The sequence below is a fragment of the Bombina bombina genome, chromosome 6 (genome assembly GCF_027579735.1).
Source record: "Bombina bombina isolate aBomBom1 chromosome 6, aBomBom1.pri, whole genome shotgun sequence".
In the NCBI taxonomy this organism is placed as follows: domain Eukaryota; kingdom Metazoa; phylum Chordata; class Amphibia; order Anura; family Bombinatoridae; genus Bombina; species Bombina bombina.
This window is the reverse complement of record NC_069504.1, coordinates 370319884-370341911: the sequence shown is the minus strand read 5'-3', so window position 1 is coordinate 370341911 and position 22028 is coordinate 370319884. Positions and strand designations below refer to the sequence as shown.

The 22028-nt window shown below is 35.6% G+C and overlaps 1 protein-coding gene across 2 annotated transcripts; it reads right to left on the bottom strand.

Annotated features, from left to right (window-relative positions):
- Nucleotides 1–423: 423 nt before the first annotated feature.
- Nucleotides 424–20429, bottom strand: FGFR4 (fibroblast growth factor receptor 4). Of its 2 annotated transcripts, none has more exons than XM_053717055.1 (18): nt 19896–20429; nt 17196–17366; nt 13809–14072; nt 13594–13689; nt 12229–12395; nt 11643–11766; nt 9220–9410; nt 8524–8662; nt 7415–7608; nt 7052–7197; nt 6839–6960; nt 6454–6564; nt 6073–6263; nt 5748–5870; nt 3786–3856; nt 2731–2868; nt 1612–1717; nt 424–1474 (listed from the first exon to the last, which is right to left on the bottom strand). In XM_053717055.1, exons 2-18 carry the CDS (start codon nt 17332–17334, stop codon nt 1313–1315), a joined length of 2484 nt encoding a protein of 827 aa, XP_053573030.1. In that variant the 5' UTR covers nt 17335–17366; nt 19896–20429; the 3' UTR covers nt 424–1312. The 2 variants fall into 2 exon arrangements, with proteins under 2 accessions (XP_053573030.1, XP_053573031.1); XM_053717056.1 differs by having other exon boundaries at nt 13809–14069; nt 19896–20428.
- Between the last annotated feature and the right edge of the window lie 1599 nt (nt 20430–22028).

Sequence of the window (22028 nt, the reverse complement as noted above, 5' to 3'; positions counted from 1 at the left end):
ACTGGGGTCCCTAAATCAATCATCTGCTCTCCTGACAGTTCAATCTAAACAGTTGACAAAAGGCAGATCAATGATTAATTATTTAAAGTTCAAAGCATGAGTTCTAAATCTAAATTGTGTTAGGTTTATTTTTTTAATTGAAGAATGATTTTATGCATGATTTGTAGTTTTGTAGTAACAGATCTTTGAGTGTCTTTGGGATGTAATTGAAAAAAGAAAAAAAAAAAAAACAACAACAACACACCTATGGCCATTTGATTTCTTTTAATTCATTTTTTGTTTTGTTTTTTTAAATTAAAAAAATGGCACATTTCTGTGTTGTTCTCTGAGAAGACCAATATGTTCAAAATTGCCTTACAACATTTAATTAAAAATAAAATATATTTAATAAAAAATAAAGCACACAGACACACAACATATAAATAATGTTGATATAATTTAAGTCTTTATATTAAAAGTAACTTTTTACAATATATAAAATAAATCAAAAAGAAATATGAAAGATTTGGTACATTGCAAAAGAGCAACATTTCTCTGTTTTAAATATATCTATCGTGTATAAAAGCTTTTATGGCTGGTTCATTGTAAGTTTTTTAAAAATAAAAAGGTTCATAGTACCATAAAATAGCATCAAAATATAAACAATAATGATAAGTTAGACGGCTGTCCGAAGAGTAACCCAATTCAAACATGCCAAAACAATTTAAGAAAATTACTCTGCTTCTCGAATAAAAGTTTCACATGACCTATTATATGCTTCATGAACGGAACATAAATATTTATTTTATAAAATATCTACATGAATTCACAATAAAAACTCCAGGCACTTTATAGCCACTTATAAAACATGGCTTTAGCCGACCTAGCATTCACCAATGCAAATAACTGCAATATTTTCCCCTTTTGCCTGGAAGATGCTGTCTGTTTTTGTACAGGACATTGTGCTTCTTCACGTTTCTTGAAGACAGGCCCGGGAAATGTACTTCCCAGAGTGGAAGTTTTTTTTAAATCCAGACAATGAATTTTCACGAAAAGGCAGAGGACTCCTACCACGAACTGGGGTTGCTTTGGCTTTTCATAACTAGTCATGGCACTCAGTGCTTTTTTATCCTATGCACTGTTGGATTGAGGCCTGACAAGAAGCTATTTTAGTCTTCTTCAGAGCACAACAGAAAAGCAGCAGTTTTCCCAGAGCCTGAAAACACAGGAATGGGTTAAGTCTCTTCAGTAATAGGTTCCTTTAAAGATGGGGAATACCCAACATTTTTGTTGTCCATATCCAACCATCCAGGCACCCAATATCTCCATTCTCTCAGGTCCCCAGATGGGTACGAACATTGTGGTAATTGAAGACATAAGGAGAGGATGGTGCGGAATCATGGGTAAATACAGAGTCGTCAGACGAAGAACATGTGCTCGCAGAATCTTCACAGGAAGGAGAATACTGCTCAAATGGCATAGACAGATCCAAATACTGTAGAAAAAAAACAAAACAAAGAGGAAATGAATTGCCGTTTACAAAATAAATCTATACAAATGTCTAAAATCACTCAAAACATTACATTTAAAAATTTCATACGAAACTGCAACACATGTGAGAAATATCCTTACCTCCTCGGATACAGCAGTCAGGACCCGATCAAGATGCTCCACCAATTGTTTAAAGGTGGGCCTCTGAGATGGGACGGCATGCCAGCACTCCCTCATCAGCATGTATCTATTAAGGGAAAGGATGTTGTTTAATTAGGAAACTGATATACTGGATCTCAAAAACATTAATAGACATCAGTGCAGAAAAAAGTAATATAAATTACTAGCATTGCTCAGACCTTAAAAGGACATAAAACAAGTTTTGATAGACAAAATATAATATGTACTTTAATTATTTTACCTGCAAATTTATACTGCAGCGCGTCGTTATTAACCCTTTCTTTTTAGTTTCTGAATTGTAAAGCTCTAACTCTCACTACACATTTCCTTCTATGGCTGTATCTATATCTATTGTTATTTTGGTAGAAGGCAAAAGTGTGTAGGGATTATCTGCTGCAGCATGCCTAGAAGCTGTGAACTCAGTTGAAATACAATACCTGTGTTTAAACACTGATAAGGGTGGGTGGAGTTGGCTGCTTCAGGCAGCTTAGCTATGTAATTCATTTTGCTTATTTTTGAAAATTATTTTAAAATACTTGCCAGTAATTTAAAAAAAAAAAAAAAAAAAAAAAAAAATGTATGCAAACTATTTTTAATTAATTAACCATTTTAGGATATGCACATATCTCAACCTATTTTATGCCCTTTAAATATAGTGGAATTGCGTAATAAGACAAAGCAATAGTACTCGCTTTAAATTTCAAATGAGCAGTACATATATTTCTGACATGTTGTAAACTATACTTCAATTTCCCAGTCCCCTGTATCATGTGACAGCCATCAGCCAATCACAGGCTCATATATTATATACCGTGAACTCCTGCACCAGCTCATGCTAAGCATGTGTACCAGAAAGTGTGTATATAAAAAGGCTCAGTACAATTTGATAATGAAGTAAGTTGGAAAATTTTTCACAACTGTATGCTCTACCTGAATCAAAAAAATTAAAGTTAAATGACTTTAGTGTCCCTTTAATGATAATATTTCTCTGTGGAGACGGTGGTAAAACAGTAAACTAATTTTAATGCTATATTTAAATAAATTCTAAGGAGAACATTTCCTATATAGTAACCTACTTACAATTCATGGGTACAGTTTGATGGTTTATCCATACGATGTCCTTCTCTTAGTAGCTTAAACAACTCCTCCACTGGAATGCCAGGGTATGGAGAGCCACCAAGCGTGAAGATTTCCCAAGTGAGCACTCCGAATGACCAACTGTAAAACAAAGACACAAAATATGCAAGTTTTAAATATATAAGAATTATGTAAATGGTAGTAATTTAACTTCTGTTTATAAAAACATATCACCAGCATGTTGTATAGGTTTTGACTGTGATGATTTTATACAAAAAATAAATAACATTGTGCTTAAGCTTTAATACACTATCAGGACTAGCATTTACTGTTTAATAAATCATGCAGCAGTTTCGGTTTCTTAAAGTCATGGTAAAGCCAAGTAAAAAACGCTAGGATTTACCATCACTAAAAATCTGGAGTTTCATTGATCATTTAGTAAAAAAAGGGTCCTAAACTCATTTTTTCTGTGCAGCGGCTTCTTGCTAAAGTCAGCGCCCTGCTTGTCATTGGACAGTATTCTGTATGCTTGCACGGGTATTAGTTTAGAGGTGAAAATATGTCATTGGTAGAAGAGCGCTATGTCATGAGCGGCCGGAAGCTCTTACTTTAGCGAGCTGCCGCGGCACAGTCAGGGTGAGTTTAGCACCCTTTTTTTCTACTACATTCTCAATGAAACTCCAGATTATTTTTAGTGATGATAAATCCTAGCAATGTTTTTTTAAATGCTTGGATTTAACATCACTTTAATTGCTATAGTTTTTTTTTTTTTTTTTTGGTTTATGGCTCCCAGGAACCCCTAACAGACTATTTTTGGGGGATACTTTGGATAAAAACAGGTTAGAAAATACCAAATCCTAAGCAGCTGATTATATTACCTTTATAATACTTCATATATAACTGAAAGTCTGCCCTACTAGTGTGTTCTGGATTGGAACAACTGGTCACACTGTAAACCTACAATGTTATACCGTTTATCTTCCACAAAACATTTACAAGTTACTAACTGCTTGCTTCAGTCTTTACCCCCTGTATTCTCCATGAGTAACTGAACTTACATGTCACTCTGGTGTGTGTACACTCTGTCGAACAAAGCTTCTGGAGCCATCCACTTCACAGGCAACCGACCCTGTTGGGAAACACAGCATGTATTAGACTAAATAATAATCAAGCACGCACAGTTTTTTTCCCCCCTTTTAAAGCTACCAAACCAGAACAAACCAACACACCATTAGTTTGAATTAGTGAGCTGAACAATTTCCAGTAATTCCCAAAAATAAGTAATTGTGTAATTAGCATAATAAAAAACAAAACAAAAACACTACATACATACATCCATCTATCTCTCTCTCTCTCTCTCTCTCTCTCTCTCTATAAGGGCTAGAGACAGGTGATTAAAAGGGACAGGCTAGTCAACATTAAACTTTCATGATTCAGAGAGATAGGGCATGCAATTTTACACAACTTTCCAATTCCCTTTTATCATCACATTTGCTTTGTTCTCTTGGTATTCTTTGTTGACAGCTAAACCTAGGTAGGCTCATATGCTAATTTCCAAGCCCTTGGAGTCTGCCTCTTATCCCAATGCATTTTGACAGTGTTTCCCAGCTAGACAGTGCTAGTTCATAAGTGCCATTTAGATAACATTGTGCTCCCTCCTGTGGAGTTATTTCTGAGCCATAATTGATTAGCTAAAATACAAGTCTGTCAAAAGAACTGAAATAAGGGGGCAGACTCACAGAGGTAAAAAGAATATTAAAGGGACACTGAAGTCAAAATTAAACTTTCATTATTCAGATAGAGCATGTAATTTTAAACAACCTTCCAATTTACTTCTATTAACAAAAATGTGCAGTGTCTTTTTAGATTTAAACTTTTTGAGTCACAAGCTCCTACTGAGCATGTTTAAGAATTCACAGCATATACGTATTTGCATTTGTGATTGGCTGATGGCTGTCACATGGTGCGTGTATGCATTTGTGATTGGCTGCTAGTTGTCACATGGTACAGGGGGAGTGGAAATAGACATAACTTTTAAAATTGTCAGAAAAAAAAATAATCTACTACTCATTTGAAGTTCAGACTAAGTTCTATTGCATTGTCTTGTTATCTTGCATTTGTTGATTATGCAAATCTACTGTGTTCACTGGTCCTTTAATACAACTGTGTTGATTATGCAAAAATGGGGAATTGGTAAAAGGGATTATCTAACCTTTTTAAAAATAAAAAAAATTATTGAGTAGACTGTCCCTTTAAAAAAGGTAGCAACATTTTCTACTTCACAAATGATCGTGCAGAAAATAAAACGTTAAAATATTTTTGCACAAAATAAGTTTTAAAGTGATGGTTAATCCAAGCATATAACAAACTCTAGCATTTATTATCACTAAAAATAAACATTAGTTTCAGTCATTACTTACTAAAAAATGTTGTTAGACTCACCCTATCTTTGCGGCAAGTGTAATGCTAACTCGGCGCCTCTGGCCACCCAGGGCACATCGCTCTTCTCCCATAAGGTGACGTTTCCATCTCTAGCTGTTGACACGCATGGCTATTGGTTTAGAGGTGGAAAGATCACTTCATTGAAGAAGAGCGCTGTGCCGTGGGAGGTCAGAGGTGCTGAGTTAGCAATGTACTTGCCGCACAGATAGGGTGAGGTTAACAGCGTTTTTTTTAGTAAGAGATGACTGAAACTAATTTTTATTTGTAGTGATGGTAAATTCTAGCGGTTTTTTTTATACGCTTTGATTTACCATCACTTTAAGGCTGATTACATTTAAATCTACAGTATAAACGTTCACTGTCCCGACCAAGAGGCAGCACATGCATTCAGTTATTTGTGGTTCTCTGACTACCAACAAAACCACTGGAGATTTAGGACCATGAGATGGCCATAAGAGCATGGGGGAGTATTTTGCTCATAGGGTTGGTCTTATATTCCCCATATAAAACCACTGTTGGTGTAATGTAGTTGCTGCAAGGCTGAAATGGCAACGCCTTCTCGTGGAAGTGCAACTTACATTGCTTGTCTTCTTGTAGTAATCAATGTCATGCACGCCTCGGGCCAGTCCAAAGTCTGCAATCTTCATCACATTATCCTCTGCCACCAGAACATTTCTGGCTGCTAGATCCCGATGTATGCACTGGAAGAGACATATTTATAAGACAATGAAGATATTAATGGGCTAAATTTAATTCCTAGCTGTTCTATCAACTTTAACCTGGAATTTACTAAATTGGCGCAAAATGATTGACAAAAAAAGGTTTTGATTGAGTTTATTTTACTTAATCAACTGTGATATTCATTATAACTGTAATGGTGTTTATTTTGTCTCAACTACTAACCTTCTTAGACTCAAGGTACTCCATGCCACGGGCAACCTGGTAAGCACAAGATACAAGGTCTTTAAAAGACAGCAACTCCTCAGGAACCTTGGTTACATCAAAAGCATCTTCTGGGGTTGGAGGACGACGAGCACGCAGGAACTCACGAAGATTTCCCTTGGAGGCGTATTCAACTATAACAAATAGTGGTCCTGAAAAGGAAGATGAGGGGGTTATTTAAGACCCAGAGACATTGCTCTTTAAACTAACAAAGCCCCAAATCTAAACACTTTATAATATAATTATTAAATATATAAAGCTTGCACCCAAAATATGGCTCCTAGCATACATTAAAAAAATGTTAGATTTTTTTTTTTTTTACTTTTCTACGATTCAACTCACCCTCTTGAGTGCATACACCAAGCAGATTGATTATGTTCTTGTGTTTTCCAATCACCTTCATCAGTTCCATTTCAGAGATTAGATCTGATAGGTCTTTATCAGTGCCGTTATCTATATGAAGCAAAGGAAGACATTTAAACCCATACTTGCATTGTACCTCAAAACCAGGTTTCTGTAACAGGATAGATTTTCTTGCAGTTAAAACACATGCAAAGGGATTTCCCAACATTTAATGGAGAGCCAGAAATAGAAAAAAAAAACATACAAAAATAATTTGAAGGAACAAAGAAAACAAAAATAATAATAAAAAAAACATAAAAAAGGACAGTAAACCACTTCAAAACATGTTTTTACTTTTCTTCTATTTTATATAGGTCACACACACCTTTTAACATCTTTACTGCCACAGTGACAGGCTTTTCAGGCCGATCTTTGTCAATCCCATATGCATCAGCTCTCACCACTTGCCCAAAGCAACCCTCTCCAAGAGGCTTTCCTAAAACCAACCTAAAAAATAAACAGGATATTGAAAAATCACTTGTGAACTCAACATCACAGACAGATAAAATAATGACATGCCCAGGATAAAAACACTGACCTGTCTCTTGGGAACTCCCACTTTGCATCCAAGGGCAACTCAACCTCCATGACACCTGGAAGCATTGGGGCACAACTTGAGGAAAGTCTAGTAATGCGGATGAGGGGTGCACTGGATTTCCCAGAAGAACTCGACTCCAAAGAGAACTAAAAATACAAGTTAAAAGAAATATTTAATATTGCGTTACATGCCAAGAAAAGATGGCGTTTAACCATTTATGACTGTACAAAACCTTTTTTCTTTATGCATTATAATTATGTTATAACATGCCTGAGTTTTTCCCCTAATAAATTAGCCAAAAAAATTAAAAATCATCATCTGCTAATAAGCTACAAACTAAATACACAAATTAAAATTACTGACCTGTCGTATGAGAGGAAACTTGGTCAGTTTATGAACAGTAGGTGGCTGTAGGGTCTGTTTGCTGTGTGGCGTTTGCATACGACATAATATCACTATAACTACTGCCATTGCAACAGCAAGAAATCCAGAGGTGTATATAATTATGTCCATGTATCTCGCCTCTGCTGGCTCAGCCTCCGCAAGGAAATCTTCCTCTGGGGAAAGGAAATGGAGATAGGGGTCAATGATGCAGCTGTGACCTTGACCTTGTTTATGATCTAACCCTCCCCTTCTCTCAGCCTGTTCCATCTGTTATTACTATCCCATTGTACACAACATCTGCCTATGCTAGACCCTCTCATTGGGATTATGTACCAAGGTTTTTTTATACAGATGTAACAAGCTAATGTTATAAATAAGTTCTTATCTAGGGGTTGGATTATCAATGGGTGAACACACACACACTCTCTATAGTTTAAAATCAGAATATCACTGCCAGAAACTCCAATGAGGTTTGATTACCACAATAATAAATTAAAGTGATTTTAAAATGTAATGAATTACTGCCCAGTATCTAAAAAGAATGTAAAAAAAACAGAGGCACTTTAATTCATTAAACTGTACAAAGACACTTCTTTTTTAAAATATTTACCATTTTGTTATGGTAAACATACCACCGTACCTCTGCCCGCATCTCCTACTATATTTAGTATATTGCTGCCGGCTTCTAATCGTTGCGTGCCCCACAAGCTGGATGGCAAAGGGGGCACGCAACTATTGGAGGAAGCCGAATTTCTCATTATTATGCTAAATACAGTATGAGATGCGGGCAGAGGAAAGGCGGTATGTTTACCATTACACAATGGTAAATATTTTAAAAAAGAAACGTTTTTGTAAAGTTTAATAAATTAAATTGCCCCTATTTTTAAGATTATTTTCAGATACTGCGCATTCATTTATTAAACTTTACAATCACTTTAAACATTTCACACAAATTATTTTGCATGGCAGTAAAAGCAGATGTCTAGAAAAAATACATACATGGCTTAAATCAGAGGTTAACTGACAAAAAGACTGCATCTTACTATTGCTATAAAACAATCATTTAGTTAAACAAAACGTTTGCTTACTTGGAAGGACTATCAACCATGCAGATTGATGTGAGAGTCCAATAGAGTTTCCGGCCAAGCAAGTGTACTCGCCAGCATCCTCAAATGAAACGTTACGCAAGTGTAGTACCTCAACTTCAGATGTGTTAATATCTGCCGTCTGTAAAAAAAAAGTTATCAAATACATTAGGCATGAACAAATAACATTTACAAAATATTATATAAAAATATTTCTTGAGGGGTATGTAGTGCTGTCCTGAGAATTTAATGTTCATATTTAAGCACAAAAATGTGTTCTGCAATCTAGAGGAAGTGATATAAAATAACACAGACAACTTAAGCTGGAAGACAATATATTAGAGAAAGTGAAAGGCTAAGATATAGGCAATGCAATGATGCTACAAGACCGAAGACTCCAAATTAATGGCAGAAAGCATAACTTACAGATACATGTAATAGCCCCCAGCTAAACTCGTAAAAACTGATACAGTAACACAGTTCAAACATGTCTGGGATAGGCAGAAGTTGTCATGTACATAAAACAAGGCCAAAGATCAGATAAGATCTAAGGTTTTAAAGCACATGCAAGATGTGAAGATTGGATGAAACATGTGGTTTTTATTTGTTGTCAAATGTTATAGCTTACATTAAATGTAAGAGCATATTTTTTGTGGCAGACATTAGGACAGAAAGAGCTATTGCAACCTCATTTTTTACCTTTAGCACTTGCACATAAGGAGAGTCATCAGGCCCAAAACGACTTCCGTTGACTTCAATGTGTTTGAGCCACTGGATGTGTGGCTGAGCATCACTGTACACTTTACAGTAGAATTCTACATCACTGCCAACACGGGCTGTTGTGTTGGCAGGAAGGCCGGCCTGCAGGATTGGGCGATGAGAAGACCTTTCTATAAAGAGAAATAGAACAGTCAGACAAATATCAAGTAGTAGGATACCAACCAACTACTTGTTTTTAAAAATCTTAATATTTAGCATTGAAACTAGGTAAGCAAAATAAGATCATTATATATTGTAGACGACATCTCTTTACAAGGCAAATACAATTTTTAGTAAGCAGATTAAAAAGGACAGTATACACCAATTTTCTTTTAACTGCATGTAATAAACACTACTATAAAGAATAATATGCACATATACCGATATAAAAAATCCAGTATAAAACCTTTTAAAAACATTCTTTGAAGCTCCCAATTTAGCACTGTTGGTGAGGTTAGGTTAAGACACACACTGCAATTGGCTGAGAGCAGACCCCCCCCTCATATAAAAAGACCCATTATAAAAACAGAAGCCATCTGAAGTATCTAGACATCAGTATACATCTAAAACTTTGGGGCTTGGTTAGGAGTCTAAAAATCAGCACAATGTTATTTAAAAATAAGCAAAACTATATTTTTTTTACAAAAACACCCCTAGGTGGGCTATATAAATGGATCATCTACAAAACATTTATGCAAAGAAAAATCTAGCGTACAATGTCCCGTTAAGCCATAAAAATGCCAGACAACAACGTAAACTCATATTCACTTTTATGATCTTGAGATAGGGTTACTAGGAGTGCCATGCAAAAAATAGTTTCACTTAGGATTCCAAGACTAACTCACTTCATTAATTTTAAATGTCTGTACTGCTAAGAAGGCATATGCATATTAAAAACATTCTTGATAAACTGTTATAAGACTTCTAAAATTATTTTAGCTCCAAGATCTAAAGCAAGCATTATAGCTCCAAACAAGATTGTATACAAAATAAGACACACATAAAAATGTACTTGCTACAGACAGAACCATCTCAATTACCCTGGAAGATAATTTACAGACAGTTCTCTGCTGACTAATAACATTGGATTCAGTGATAGCAGAGCTAGTAATGACCCTCATTAGGTTTATGGCCTTTACAGTATTTTAACAACTTAGAAGTCTCAGAAGGTCCAAGCAGGGAGATAACATTTTTAGACATCATCAAGCCAAGTTCTCACATGCCAGTCTGTCTCTTTGCACCCTTATTGATGAAGCACCCTATCATTATCTCACACCATCCAAAGCATAAAAAGCATAGGGCTTTACAGCAACTCTATACTGGCATGCATTGAAAACAGTCTTATTATAGCAAGGAAGATAATTTATAGTAAATAAAAAGCTCACAAATTACTCTATGTATTTTAAATGGTGATTTCTGAAATTACCAGTGTTTTCAGATTTAAAAGCTTCTAGAAAAAAAAAATATATTAAAAAAATCACAACATGAAAGCTTTATTTTAAAAAGGACATTCTAGTTAAATGGAAGCATTAAGCGAAACTGCTTGCAATAAAATCTATAACTGCATTTTTACTGTTCATGTGATCTACATATGTCATATGTCCACTCCAAGACAGCAATTACTGAAGCCTTTTGTGCTAATAACCAAAACTGAAGTGCCCTGTTGCTCATTATAATTTTGGCCAAAAAGATCTTATTAGCAGTTACTCACAATGCTAAGGAGACAGCTATGATCCCTTAAAGGGACATTATACACTCATTTTTTCTTTGCATAAATGTTTTGTAGATAATCTATTTATATAGCCCATAAAGTTGTTTTTTTTAATTAATGTATAGTTTTGCTTATTTTTAAATAACATTGCTCTGATTTTCAGACTCCTAACCAAGCCCCAAAGTTTTATGTGAATACGCTCGACTACCTACTCCAGCTTGCTCCCGTTTGTGTAAAGGGTCTTTTCATATGCAAAAGAAGGGGGAGGGGGGGGAGTGTCTTATTTGCCACTTGCAGTGGGCTTTCCACCTACCTTTTCAACAGAGCCAAAGTGACAGCTTCTAAGAAAGTTTTTAAACAGTTTTATACTGGATTTTTATATCAGTATCTGTGCATATTATTCTTTATAGTAGTGTCTATTACATGCAGTTATATGAAAATGAATGTATACTGTCCCTTTAACTAGGGAATCATGTTTTCAGAAAAATACAAAACAACTCCAAATCTAAAATTTTCAAATTTATAGCTCTCTGACTTTCAGGATTTGTCAAGCCCTGGACTAAAACATTTATAAACGTATAATGACGAGATTATTTTTTAAGAGATCTCTTCAGGACCAGAACAATTTATTTTATTTTAAGAACCACCTTACCTAATACGTCCAATAAGTATGTGTAAATGATGCTTCCCATCCGATTCTCCACCACACATGTGTAGTTTCCTCTGTCAGATGGAACAACACTCTCCATGACTAGACTCCAATGTTGGTGTCGTAGCTAAGAAAGGTAAGGCAGACATTAAAGGACCAGTCAACACAGTAGATTTGCATAATCAACAAATGCAATAGCACTTAGTCTGAACTTCAAATGAGTAGTAGATTTTTTTTCTGCCAATTTTAAAAGTTATGTCTATTTCCACTCCCCCTGTACCATGTGACAGCCATCAGCCAATCACAAATGCATACACATACCATGTGACAGCCATCAGCCATTCACAAATGCATACACGCTTATTCTGTGAATTCTTGCACATGCTCAGTAGGAGCTGGTGACTGCAAAAATTTTAATATAAAAAGACTGTGCAGATTTTGTTAATGGAAGTAAATTGGAAAGTTGTTTAAAATTGCATGCTGTATCTGAATAATGAAAGTTTAATTTTGACTTGAGTGTCCCTTTAATGACTAGTACATTAAAGACATAGGGTGCAAATGTTCCAATAACAGTTACGAAAATATTCACCTGAATTCCTCCAATTCTATGTTCCCCTCTAAATTCTCTGCCATTCTTTAACCAGCGTATTGTGGGAGTGGGACTTCCGGCAGCTGGACATCTAAACTTTACAGTGTTCCCAGCAGGCACAGCATGCAGTTTCTTGTCCATGCGATGAGGCTGAGTCCAGTAAGGAGCTAAAAAAAATGCAAAACAGAAAGCATCTAAGACCACATCCAACTGTGCCAAAAACAGCGCTAAAGAAAATGTAATGGATGATGAAACAAAAAATGCCCACAATTAAAACCTCATGTAATATTCTTTAACAGTACTGAATGAATGCCCTATTTGTTCTGAGCAATATTATAAATGGACATATAGATTATTACCATCAAATGTGCCTAAATATTACAAAACATTTGGGAAGAAGAATGTAGGGTTTTACAGAATAACTCCAATTATTTAGTTCTTTCTCTGTTAGGAAAACCATGCTTTGGTTTATCACCCAACCCCAGGGCATAGGTCAGAGGTATTTACTCATCACTCGAGATATCACAGACTGTCTGGTCAGTGGTATGTAGAAAATAACAGATTCAGACAATCCAACCTAACAATTAGAGTTTATGGCTGCTATGGTACGGATGAAAGACTATAATTCACATTAATATTAAAGGGACAGTCAACACTTAAATTGTCATTATTTAAAAAAGATAGTTAATTCATTTTCTACCCATTCCCCAGCTTTGCACACCCAACATTGTTATATTAATATACTTTATAACATTTAAATCTCTAAATGTCTGCCTGTTTCTAAGCCACTAAAGACAGCCTCTTATCACATGCTTTTTTAATTGCTTTTCACAAAAGGATACTGCTAGTTCATGTGGGCCATATAGATAACAATGTGTTCACGCCAGTGGAGTTATTTAAGAGTAAGCCCAACACAGCACTAATTGGTTAAAATGCAAGTCAATAGATAATAAATACAAAGTCATGTGATCAGGGGGCTATCAGAAGATGCTTAGATACAAGGTAATCACAGAGGTAAAAAGTATAGTAATTTATTATTATTTTACTTTATTTATGATGCACCAACATGTTCCGCAACCCTGTCCATGGGTGCAATTCATTTAAAATGTATATATATATATATATATATATATATATATATATATATATATCAGACTTGTAAAAGACAATAAAAAAATTTAAAACACATACAGGACGAATTGAGGGCCCTATTCCCGTGTGAATTTATGAACTTACAATCTAGAATATTAATATAACTGTTGGTTTTGGAAAACTTTGTAAGGGGTAATAAAAGGGATTATCTATTGTTTAAAACAAAATTTATATTGTAGAATGTTCCTTTAACTAACAGAGGAGTGTACACACCTTGATATAAATATACTGGTTCTTCACTTATGTCACCACGAGAATCCTCCCTCCGTCCATCTTCATCATCTTCCTCATCTCCTGATGCTAAAGAATCTGAATAATAAAAAAAAAAGTGTACTCCAATAAGAATAGTCTTTTCATTAAAATAGAAGCGTGAACCTACAAATGCTTTGGGAACTGACCAATACTGTGCAAGTCACTTTCTCACTTACCTACAACAGATATGGAGAACCTTCCTAGGATGTGACCAGTTCCACGGATCACACATAAATAAAGGCCGGAGTCTTCATACGTTACGTCAGACACCTCAAGTACAGTGCCCACAATACGAATTTTCCCTCCAGACAGCAATCTCTCTTCCCCACGATACCAGTTGATGCTACTACTATGGTTTTTATCACAAAATAAGCGTAAAGCGTTTCCTGGGTCAACCAGTAGGTGCTCCTCCAGCTCTGCTTGAGAATCCGGAGAATCTGCTAACGAAAAATCAACACAAATTAAACATCCAATCTAAAACTTCAATGACGCCGCTTTCACATGGTAATCTTAAAGAACAGTTTTAATATAAAAAAGGTGTTTAAAAGGGATGTGAAACCCAAAATGTTTCTTTCATGAGTCGATAGAGAATACAATTTTAAAGGGACAGTCAACACCAGAATTTTTGTGGTTTAAAAAGATAATCCCTTTATTACCCATTCCCCAGTTTTGCATAACCAACAAACGGTGTTTTATTAATATACTTTTTACCTCTGTGATTAACTTGTATCTAAGCATCTTCTGACAGCCCCATGATCACGACATTTTATTTATTATCTATTGACTTGCATTTTAGCCAATTAGTGCAGTATCTGCCACAAGCCACGGGCGTGATCACAATGTTATCTATATGGCTCACATGAACTAACTCTCCCCTTTTGTGAAAAGCAAATAAAAAAGCATGGGATAAAAGGTGGCCTTCAAGGGCTTAGAAATTATCATGAGCCTACCTAGGTTTAGCTTTCAACTAAGAATACCAAGAGAACAAAGCAAAATTTCGGACAAAAGTAAATTGGAAAGTTGTTTAAAATTACATGCCCTATTTGAAACATTAAAGTTTTTTTGGACTTGTCCCTTTAAATAACTTTCCACTTTACTTCTATTATCTAAAATTACGTCATTCTCTTGGTATCCTTGGTTGAAGAAACATCAATGCACATTGGTGAGTTAATAACATGAGGCATATATGTGCAGCCACCAAACAACAGCTTCTGAACCTGCCTATGCAATCTTTTCAACAAAGGACCCCAAGAGAACAAAGTAAACTAGATAAAAGAAGTAAAGTGAAAAGTTGTTTAAAAGTGTATGCTCTTTCTAAATCAAGATGAAGAAGAAAAAAAAGGGAAATTTTTTGCACTTTTTTTTTTATTGTTTTAAAAAGGTCCCAATTCCCAAACAGTACAACATATTACTGTAGCCAAATAGAGATGAGAGTTCTCCTTACACCCAGCGAGTAATTAATCTGTAAAAAGGTCAGTTGTGTTCAAATATGCATTCAGTTTTTTGCATCTCAATGTAAATTTAATAAGCTTGACATTTTTTTCTGCAAAAATAATTGTAGCACGTGTAATAGCTGCTCTTTCTTATGCAACATAGAAAACAGAGTCTACAGGAACAGTATATGCTACAAAGAAAGAGCACGATGTTAAAAACTTACAGGAAGTGCACAACTGGTCCTTAATGTCCCATTGCTTACTAGCAACATTGTCACTGTTTTATTGCTAGACAATTACAAATCTTGAGCATGAAAAAAGTATCGTTTTCGTTTTTTGTGTAGATTTGAGTATACAACAAATTACCATTTAATTAAAACAACTTTGTTATATTTCAGTAAGTGCGAGGCCTGGGAATGTTCTGCACAAAGATAGTCAAAGAACAAGTGACATATCCTAATAACTCAAGAAGGAAATGTTGTTGATGTTTTATAATATGTTAAATAAAAATTTATATTAAAGATCCAGTTCCCACATGAGCTGAATGTTTATCTAACCCACAACTGAACTTTGCAATTATACAGGTTTTGTGTGAGGTAGACACACTTCAGTTTGGTGTTTTTAATCTCACCTCTTCCTGTGATACACAGCACCCATCACCCATCTGAACTTGTATTTTGACCCGGATTTTAACTTTTGACCTCAAAAGATATCCCTTCACAGCAAGCCACCAAGCAGCTAAGCCACCTCTATTTTCAAGGGCCACCAGGGGCTCTGAAGTGGGGAGGGCCCCTGCATAATACATGCATCTAACTTCAATTACAAAACAAGCAGCGGGTTTCCAAGCTACCACTGACAAAGTTTAGGTCACAGCAGGCACAAAATCTAGTTATTTAGGAATATAACAAACTATTTAACAAGCTTTATAAACATGATCATCAGACAGTTTTAAATTGGCCAGGGAAATATAAATGTTAGTTGTTTGGAAATTAAAAAATACATAATAAAATAAATCATAAAACCTCCACTTTAGCTTTTAAAAGGAACATTATTTCTGTAAGGAAATTCCTCCATCCTTTACATGCACTTTCAACTATGAGAATCCAATTTATGAAACTGACTTTTTTTATTTTTCCCTGCCCATATGTGAATGTGCTATAATAAGCCATTTTAAGCGATAGCAATGAGGTCCTGCTAGTTTAAACAGAGAAAAAAATTGGCTTAAAAAAAAAAAAAAAAAAAAAAACACAACAGAGGTGGGCAATTAATGGTCAGAGAAGGGCATTTGAAGAACTTGGAGGCTTCTCATGTTGCCTTCCACACGTCCTCCCTCCAGAGCAAGACTATGTTACCTCTAGAACCAACATTTCTTACCCCCCCCCAGAAAAAAACCCTCTTTTTCCACAACACATGGTAGTTTTTAATAATTTAGCTGTACCTCCAACAAAGTAAATATGTTGCCCATCTGACAAAAGCGTCTATTGAAGAAAACTGGTTCCCTAATACTACATTACTATACAAAATAGAGAACTGATAATATTCAGTTAAAGGGACAGTCTACGCCATAATTGTTATTGTTTAAAAAGATAGATAATCTCTTTATTACCCATTCCCCAGTTTTGCATAACTAACACACTTATAGTACCATATGTTTTACCTCTGTGATTATCTTGTATCTAAGCCTCTCCAGACTGTCCCCTTATCTCATTGCTTTTGACAGACATGCAGTTTAGCCAATCAGTGCAGACTCCTAAATGACTCCACAGGAGTGAGCACAATGTAAGCTATATGACACACATGAACTTGCACTGTCTAACTGTGAAAAACTTTCAAAATGCTCTGAGCTAAGAGGCGGTTTTCAATGGTTTAAGAATCAGTTTGAGCCTACCTAGGTTTAGCTTGTCAAAAATACCACCAAGGGTACAAAGCAAATTTGATAATAAAATTAAATTGGAACGTTGTTTAAAATTGCATGCCCTATCTGAATCATGAAAGTTTAATTTTGACTAGACTGTCCCTTTACGTTCAAACCAGAGACTTTCATATATTTATTTAAATGTCCGCGTCACTTTGTGTAATGTGAAAAGGTTTAGAAAACAAAATATGTATTGTATAAATTCTGTATATTACCTCTCCGATTGCTTTGGTTATCAGGTATTGCTGGTCGGCACAATGTTAGCATGAACAGAGGCAGCAGACACAGCAGGAAACTGGCAAATTTCTGCATACTGCAGCAGCTTCTTGTTAATGTTCCAAGTAAGACTGGCATGGGCTCCTGGGTTACAACCACGTGTGAGCAAACTGCAATAGAAGGGACAATGTTATTTTACATAACTAGATAAAGAAGAATTTATTTACAGCTACAGAAGTATTTATTTCTACAAGGATAATAGTCATACGTGTCAAATCAGAATATGTAGCTGTTTTAATCAAAAGTCAATCTGTAAGCAAATCAGGGATAACACACACATTGCGACTGTTCTTTTATCAATGTGGAATCATTTGAAAGAACCATTACATAACAAAACTTTACCTCTCTAGATGCATAGACTGTTTTTCCACAATCAGTTTAGAACATATCATGAACACTTGTGATATCAATACAGGGTTTATGTTTTGGGAACCCAGCCAATGAATGATGATGTGCAAAAGTTTAATCCGCCATTTGTGATTTTATTTGCACAGTATATATTTGCATGATAATTACCATACTATATATACTATAAAACTGCAAATAAAATAATAATAATATAAAACAGATTAACCCAATATCAGGCCAGATCAGTTTTATTTACTGGTTTATCAACCTAACTGGAGGTCACAATGCATCCATCAAACAATTTATATTTAGTGTTTTGCTTCTCCTCTAGAACTTCTAATTTGTAACACACAGATCACAAATTGCTCACTACTCAAATTTTGTGGATAAAATATTTAGGTTCGGGATCTGTGCATATATTTAGAATGAGGATAATTAACTTTCCACATAATTGTCATTTATTTCAACAATAGTATATTGTTTTACTAATACCCCTGTCCCCTTTAAAAAGAACAACAACAACAACAACATTTCAGCATAGCACAAATTTGTTTTTATAGAAAACAATAGATCAGATATTGTTTAACTTCTTCCTATGCCAAATAATTGCTGGCAATTTGCTGGTTACAAATTATTTTCACTGAGATACATATTTATTCTAAAGAGACATGAAATCACCACTTCTTGCTAATGGAGGGGTGGAATGGAGTTGAGTATCACATAAGTCCCTATTGGCATGATATGGCACAGATCCATTAACCTAAAAAATTAGTATAAACAGAGAATAAAGAATAACTGGTCTAAATCCCTTCCACCCCCTTCCCAGCTTCACACAAGCATTCCAATAGATATCAATGTGTAACTAGCTGCATGGACCCAGGGCTCCAGCTTAATCTTTGAACACAGCCCAACAAAGGCCTTTGTGTGCCAAGGCTACCCTGGTTATAGATTTACAGGATACCTATGGTGCCAGAGGAAGAGTTTACACAGAGCAGCTCTGCAATCATAGTAGATAAGGATGGAGTGATTTGAAATCCATGGCAGATGATGAAAACAAACTATTAGTCACACCCCCAGTGCCTACCATATATACTTTTCTGTTTCACCCTTCCTAACTAGCAAGAGAGAGTTCACAAAGCTTTTGGCAATGTTTTAAACAGTCAATATCACTTAGATCAGTTTATATCATCAAAAATATGGAGCCCTTTACTTGTTTAGCTAATCAATGTATAAATACAACATTGGAATGACAGGGCATAGTACATAAAAAGTGATTGTGCTCTACAATCAGGAAGTTGCATCTATGACACCAAAGAGAAATACTTAGAAAAGTAATAATGCATATATTAGAAAAAAAATATATATTGAGGATATTTTAAATTTAAAAAGAAAAACCCTACCCAAAACTAAAAGTAAACCAAATTAGTATATATTTTTTTTTTAAAAAAAAGCACAATTAATTCAACTTCCCTCTAAAATGAATGCACTCAGCTTAGGGTATTGGCCTTTGGAATAAATTACCAGGCGGTAAAGAAACATAGAAAAAGGGCAGCTTCGAATGAATGAGCTCTCCATTTAGTCCACAGACTGTAATGACCCTCGGTGACTGCTGCGAACTTCAAAGTGACAACGGTTCGTTCAGAAATTAAAATGACTGAACAAACTCCTCTAGATTTCATGTGATAAAGCACAGTGTATCCTGCAGGTATAAAACACCGAAAGGGGACAGTGTTTGCACAATAAAGTTTCACCAACAGGAGCAGTGGTGATGCTGCCAGTCACTCCGTGCCCTATAAATTAACCTCCCTCTCCGTGCCCTGCTGTAAATAAAGCCCAGCTAATATCTTTACCTCATAAACACCTGGCTCACTTCCCTATAAGCAGGCAGGTTCCAGTATTGTAGTAGTAATGCTGTGATTTTCTATGTGCTGTAAAAAGCTCTCCCATGTAAATAAGCTAATACACCATCACCCTCTAGAAATGACTCTGGGGCAAAATGATTCATTAGCTCTTCCAATTCACAAATGATGTCCCCTTCAGTAAATAAGCCACTCTCCCCAAGAGCTGTAGAAACCCACTCTACGCCCACCTACCTAAAAACAACCCCTCAGCCAGTCTATCCATACCCTGTAGCCTTCTGCCCATACCACCCCTAGCTACATACCATGCCCAGCAGCAAGTCAGCTCTCTCACCAGCCAGTCTCTTCCTCCCGCTATATCCATCCTGTCCCACACACACCCCCTCCAGCCGCCCACGCTGCGCCCCACCAGCTCACTGCCTCATACTTTACCTGTCAATAGCGGGATCCTAATTACAAATATCCCTATTTGTTCAGTTCATGAGAGAAAACAAGCTCCTCCAGCACTGCTGTTCCGGAACACGGCAGCAAAGTTATCCCAAATTAGCACAGCTCCTGTGGGGGACGCCAAGTCCTCTTCATGAAGCAAACATCCAGCAAGCGCCAGGCAAACCTCTTCCCAAATACAATAATCCACAGACCCAAAATCCACAACGCGACAAAAACACGCGAGAAAATAAGTATTGTCCTGATCCAAGTTACCACGGTCCCAAACTGCCTCCTCCCGATGTGGGTGCAACGATCTCGTGTGTGAGGGTTATCCTTATGCCCTGTGAGTCTTTGTGCTGTGCAGCTGAATGTGCATCACAGCTGGGATTCTATGCCCTGTGTTTGAGTGGCAATGGTGGTTCTGCCCTCTTACACATCCCAGGATCTATGAGAAGTTTCTCAGGTTACACTACGCAGGCTGTCTACTCTCAGCAGTTTTCTCTCTCTTTTTCTTCTGTAACAATGGACTATAAAGGGTGCAATGCTACAGGGAATCCCACCATAAACACCGCCCCCAGGCTCTGCTTCCCCCCTCCCTCTGGGTTTATTCTCTACCCTCCCCCTTCCAACTCACCCTTTCACACTCAAATTAGCTAACTTCTCCCCAGCTTTGTGCAGAAGGATTAAGCTGCCTCACTTTGCTGCCCAGCTCAAGGCTTTCTGAATCCCAGCAGGAGCCTCTGCCTACTTTAGAGATTTCTTCTACCTAATAATGACATTTCTACCAGTTACAGGAGGAACCAGGATGTCCCCTTTGTAGTGACCATTCCTATCTATCTACATTTTAATGCTACCGTGAACACAGTAGCAAATATTAAAAATATATAATTAAAATATTTATACTAGCCTACTTATATACTAATTAGTACTTAAAACCTTGTGGCAAATTAATATCATTGTGTATCATGTTTTTGAAATCCAATAGATTTTTTTTTTTTTTGCAAAAAAATAAATATTTGTATGTATGTGTGTGTGTATATATATATATATATATATATATATATATATATAATCACTTCATGTGTGCTTTATATAGCAAACAATCTGAGATGAGAGATGTTATAACTTTTGTTGCGTTTGATGAAGGGGATGTAAAATTCCCGAAACGTTACATTTATCACAGTAAATTTGATTTTGAAAACACCCAGTGAGTGCAAGTTTTTACTTTGACTACTATGTATATCACTAGCACCCTGGCAGATGATGGAAGGTGAGAGTGCACATACTGGCTACATTTTATATATATATATATATATATATATATATATATATATATATATATATATATATATATATATATATATATATATACATATCACACATATAAGAGCTGTTACAAAAAATAAAAAAACAGTATTGCCATTATTTTGTGTTGTTTGATAAAAAGTGATATATTCTGTCTATTTAAAACAAAAATACAGCTAGATGCTATCTTTAATTAGATAATATTATTTCAGTTGTTATAATGAAGACTAAAGCACTGTCTGGTATTCAGAATGCTGTGTCTTAATTTATTCAATACAATTGCTTTTTTGATGTGCATTGAAGTTAATTAGGTGTTTGGTTAAAACAATCAGAATATGGTTGTGAAAAGATAACACACAATTACCTCTACCCCCTACAGAACTGTCTGTACACCCACACCTTCTAGAGGGTCTGGGTGAATAAGAAAAGAAGTTTTGATTAGATAATGAAGGGAGAGACACACAATATCATGGGGTTGTCATGCTAAACTATGTTGGTCATTTTTTTTAGTTCTTTGGTGTCTGCAGCAAAATGTAACCAAATATATCAATTTTAATCACCCTAATTTAATTAATCATTTTTCACAATTCATGGATTTTTCTAATGCACCTAGTAAAGTCAAAATATATCAACTGTAACACTATTATTTAAAACATCATGTTAATTAAGAGGAAGCCATGTTTAAAGGGACACTGAACCCAATTTTTTTCTTTCCTGATTCAGATAGAGCATGACATTTTAAGCAGCTTTCTAATTTACTCCTAGTATCAAATTTTCTTCATTCTCTTGGTATCTTTATTTGAAATGCAAGAATTTAAGTTTAGATGCCGG

What these genes read in the sequence shown, in the direction of transcription:
- FGFR4 (XM_053717055.1), bottom strand. Translation starts at nt 17,334, where the DNA reads ATGCCAGTCTTACTTGGAACATTAACAAGAAGCTGCTGCAGTATGCAG. An exon ending in ATACTTATTGGACGTATTAG is followed by an intron (nt 9,411 to 11,642) that starts GTAAGGTGGTTC and finishes TTCTCTTTATAG; the next exon opens with AAAGGTCTTCTCATCGCCCA. An exon ending in TGGTGTATGCACTCAAGAGG is followed by an intron (nt 6,264 to 6,453) that starts GTGAGTTGAATC and finishes CTTCCTTTTCAG; the next exon opens with GACCACTATTTGTTATAGTT.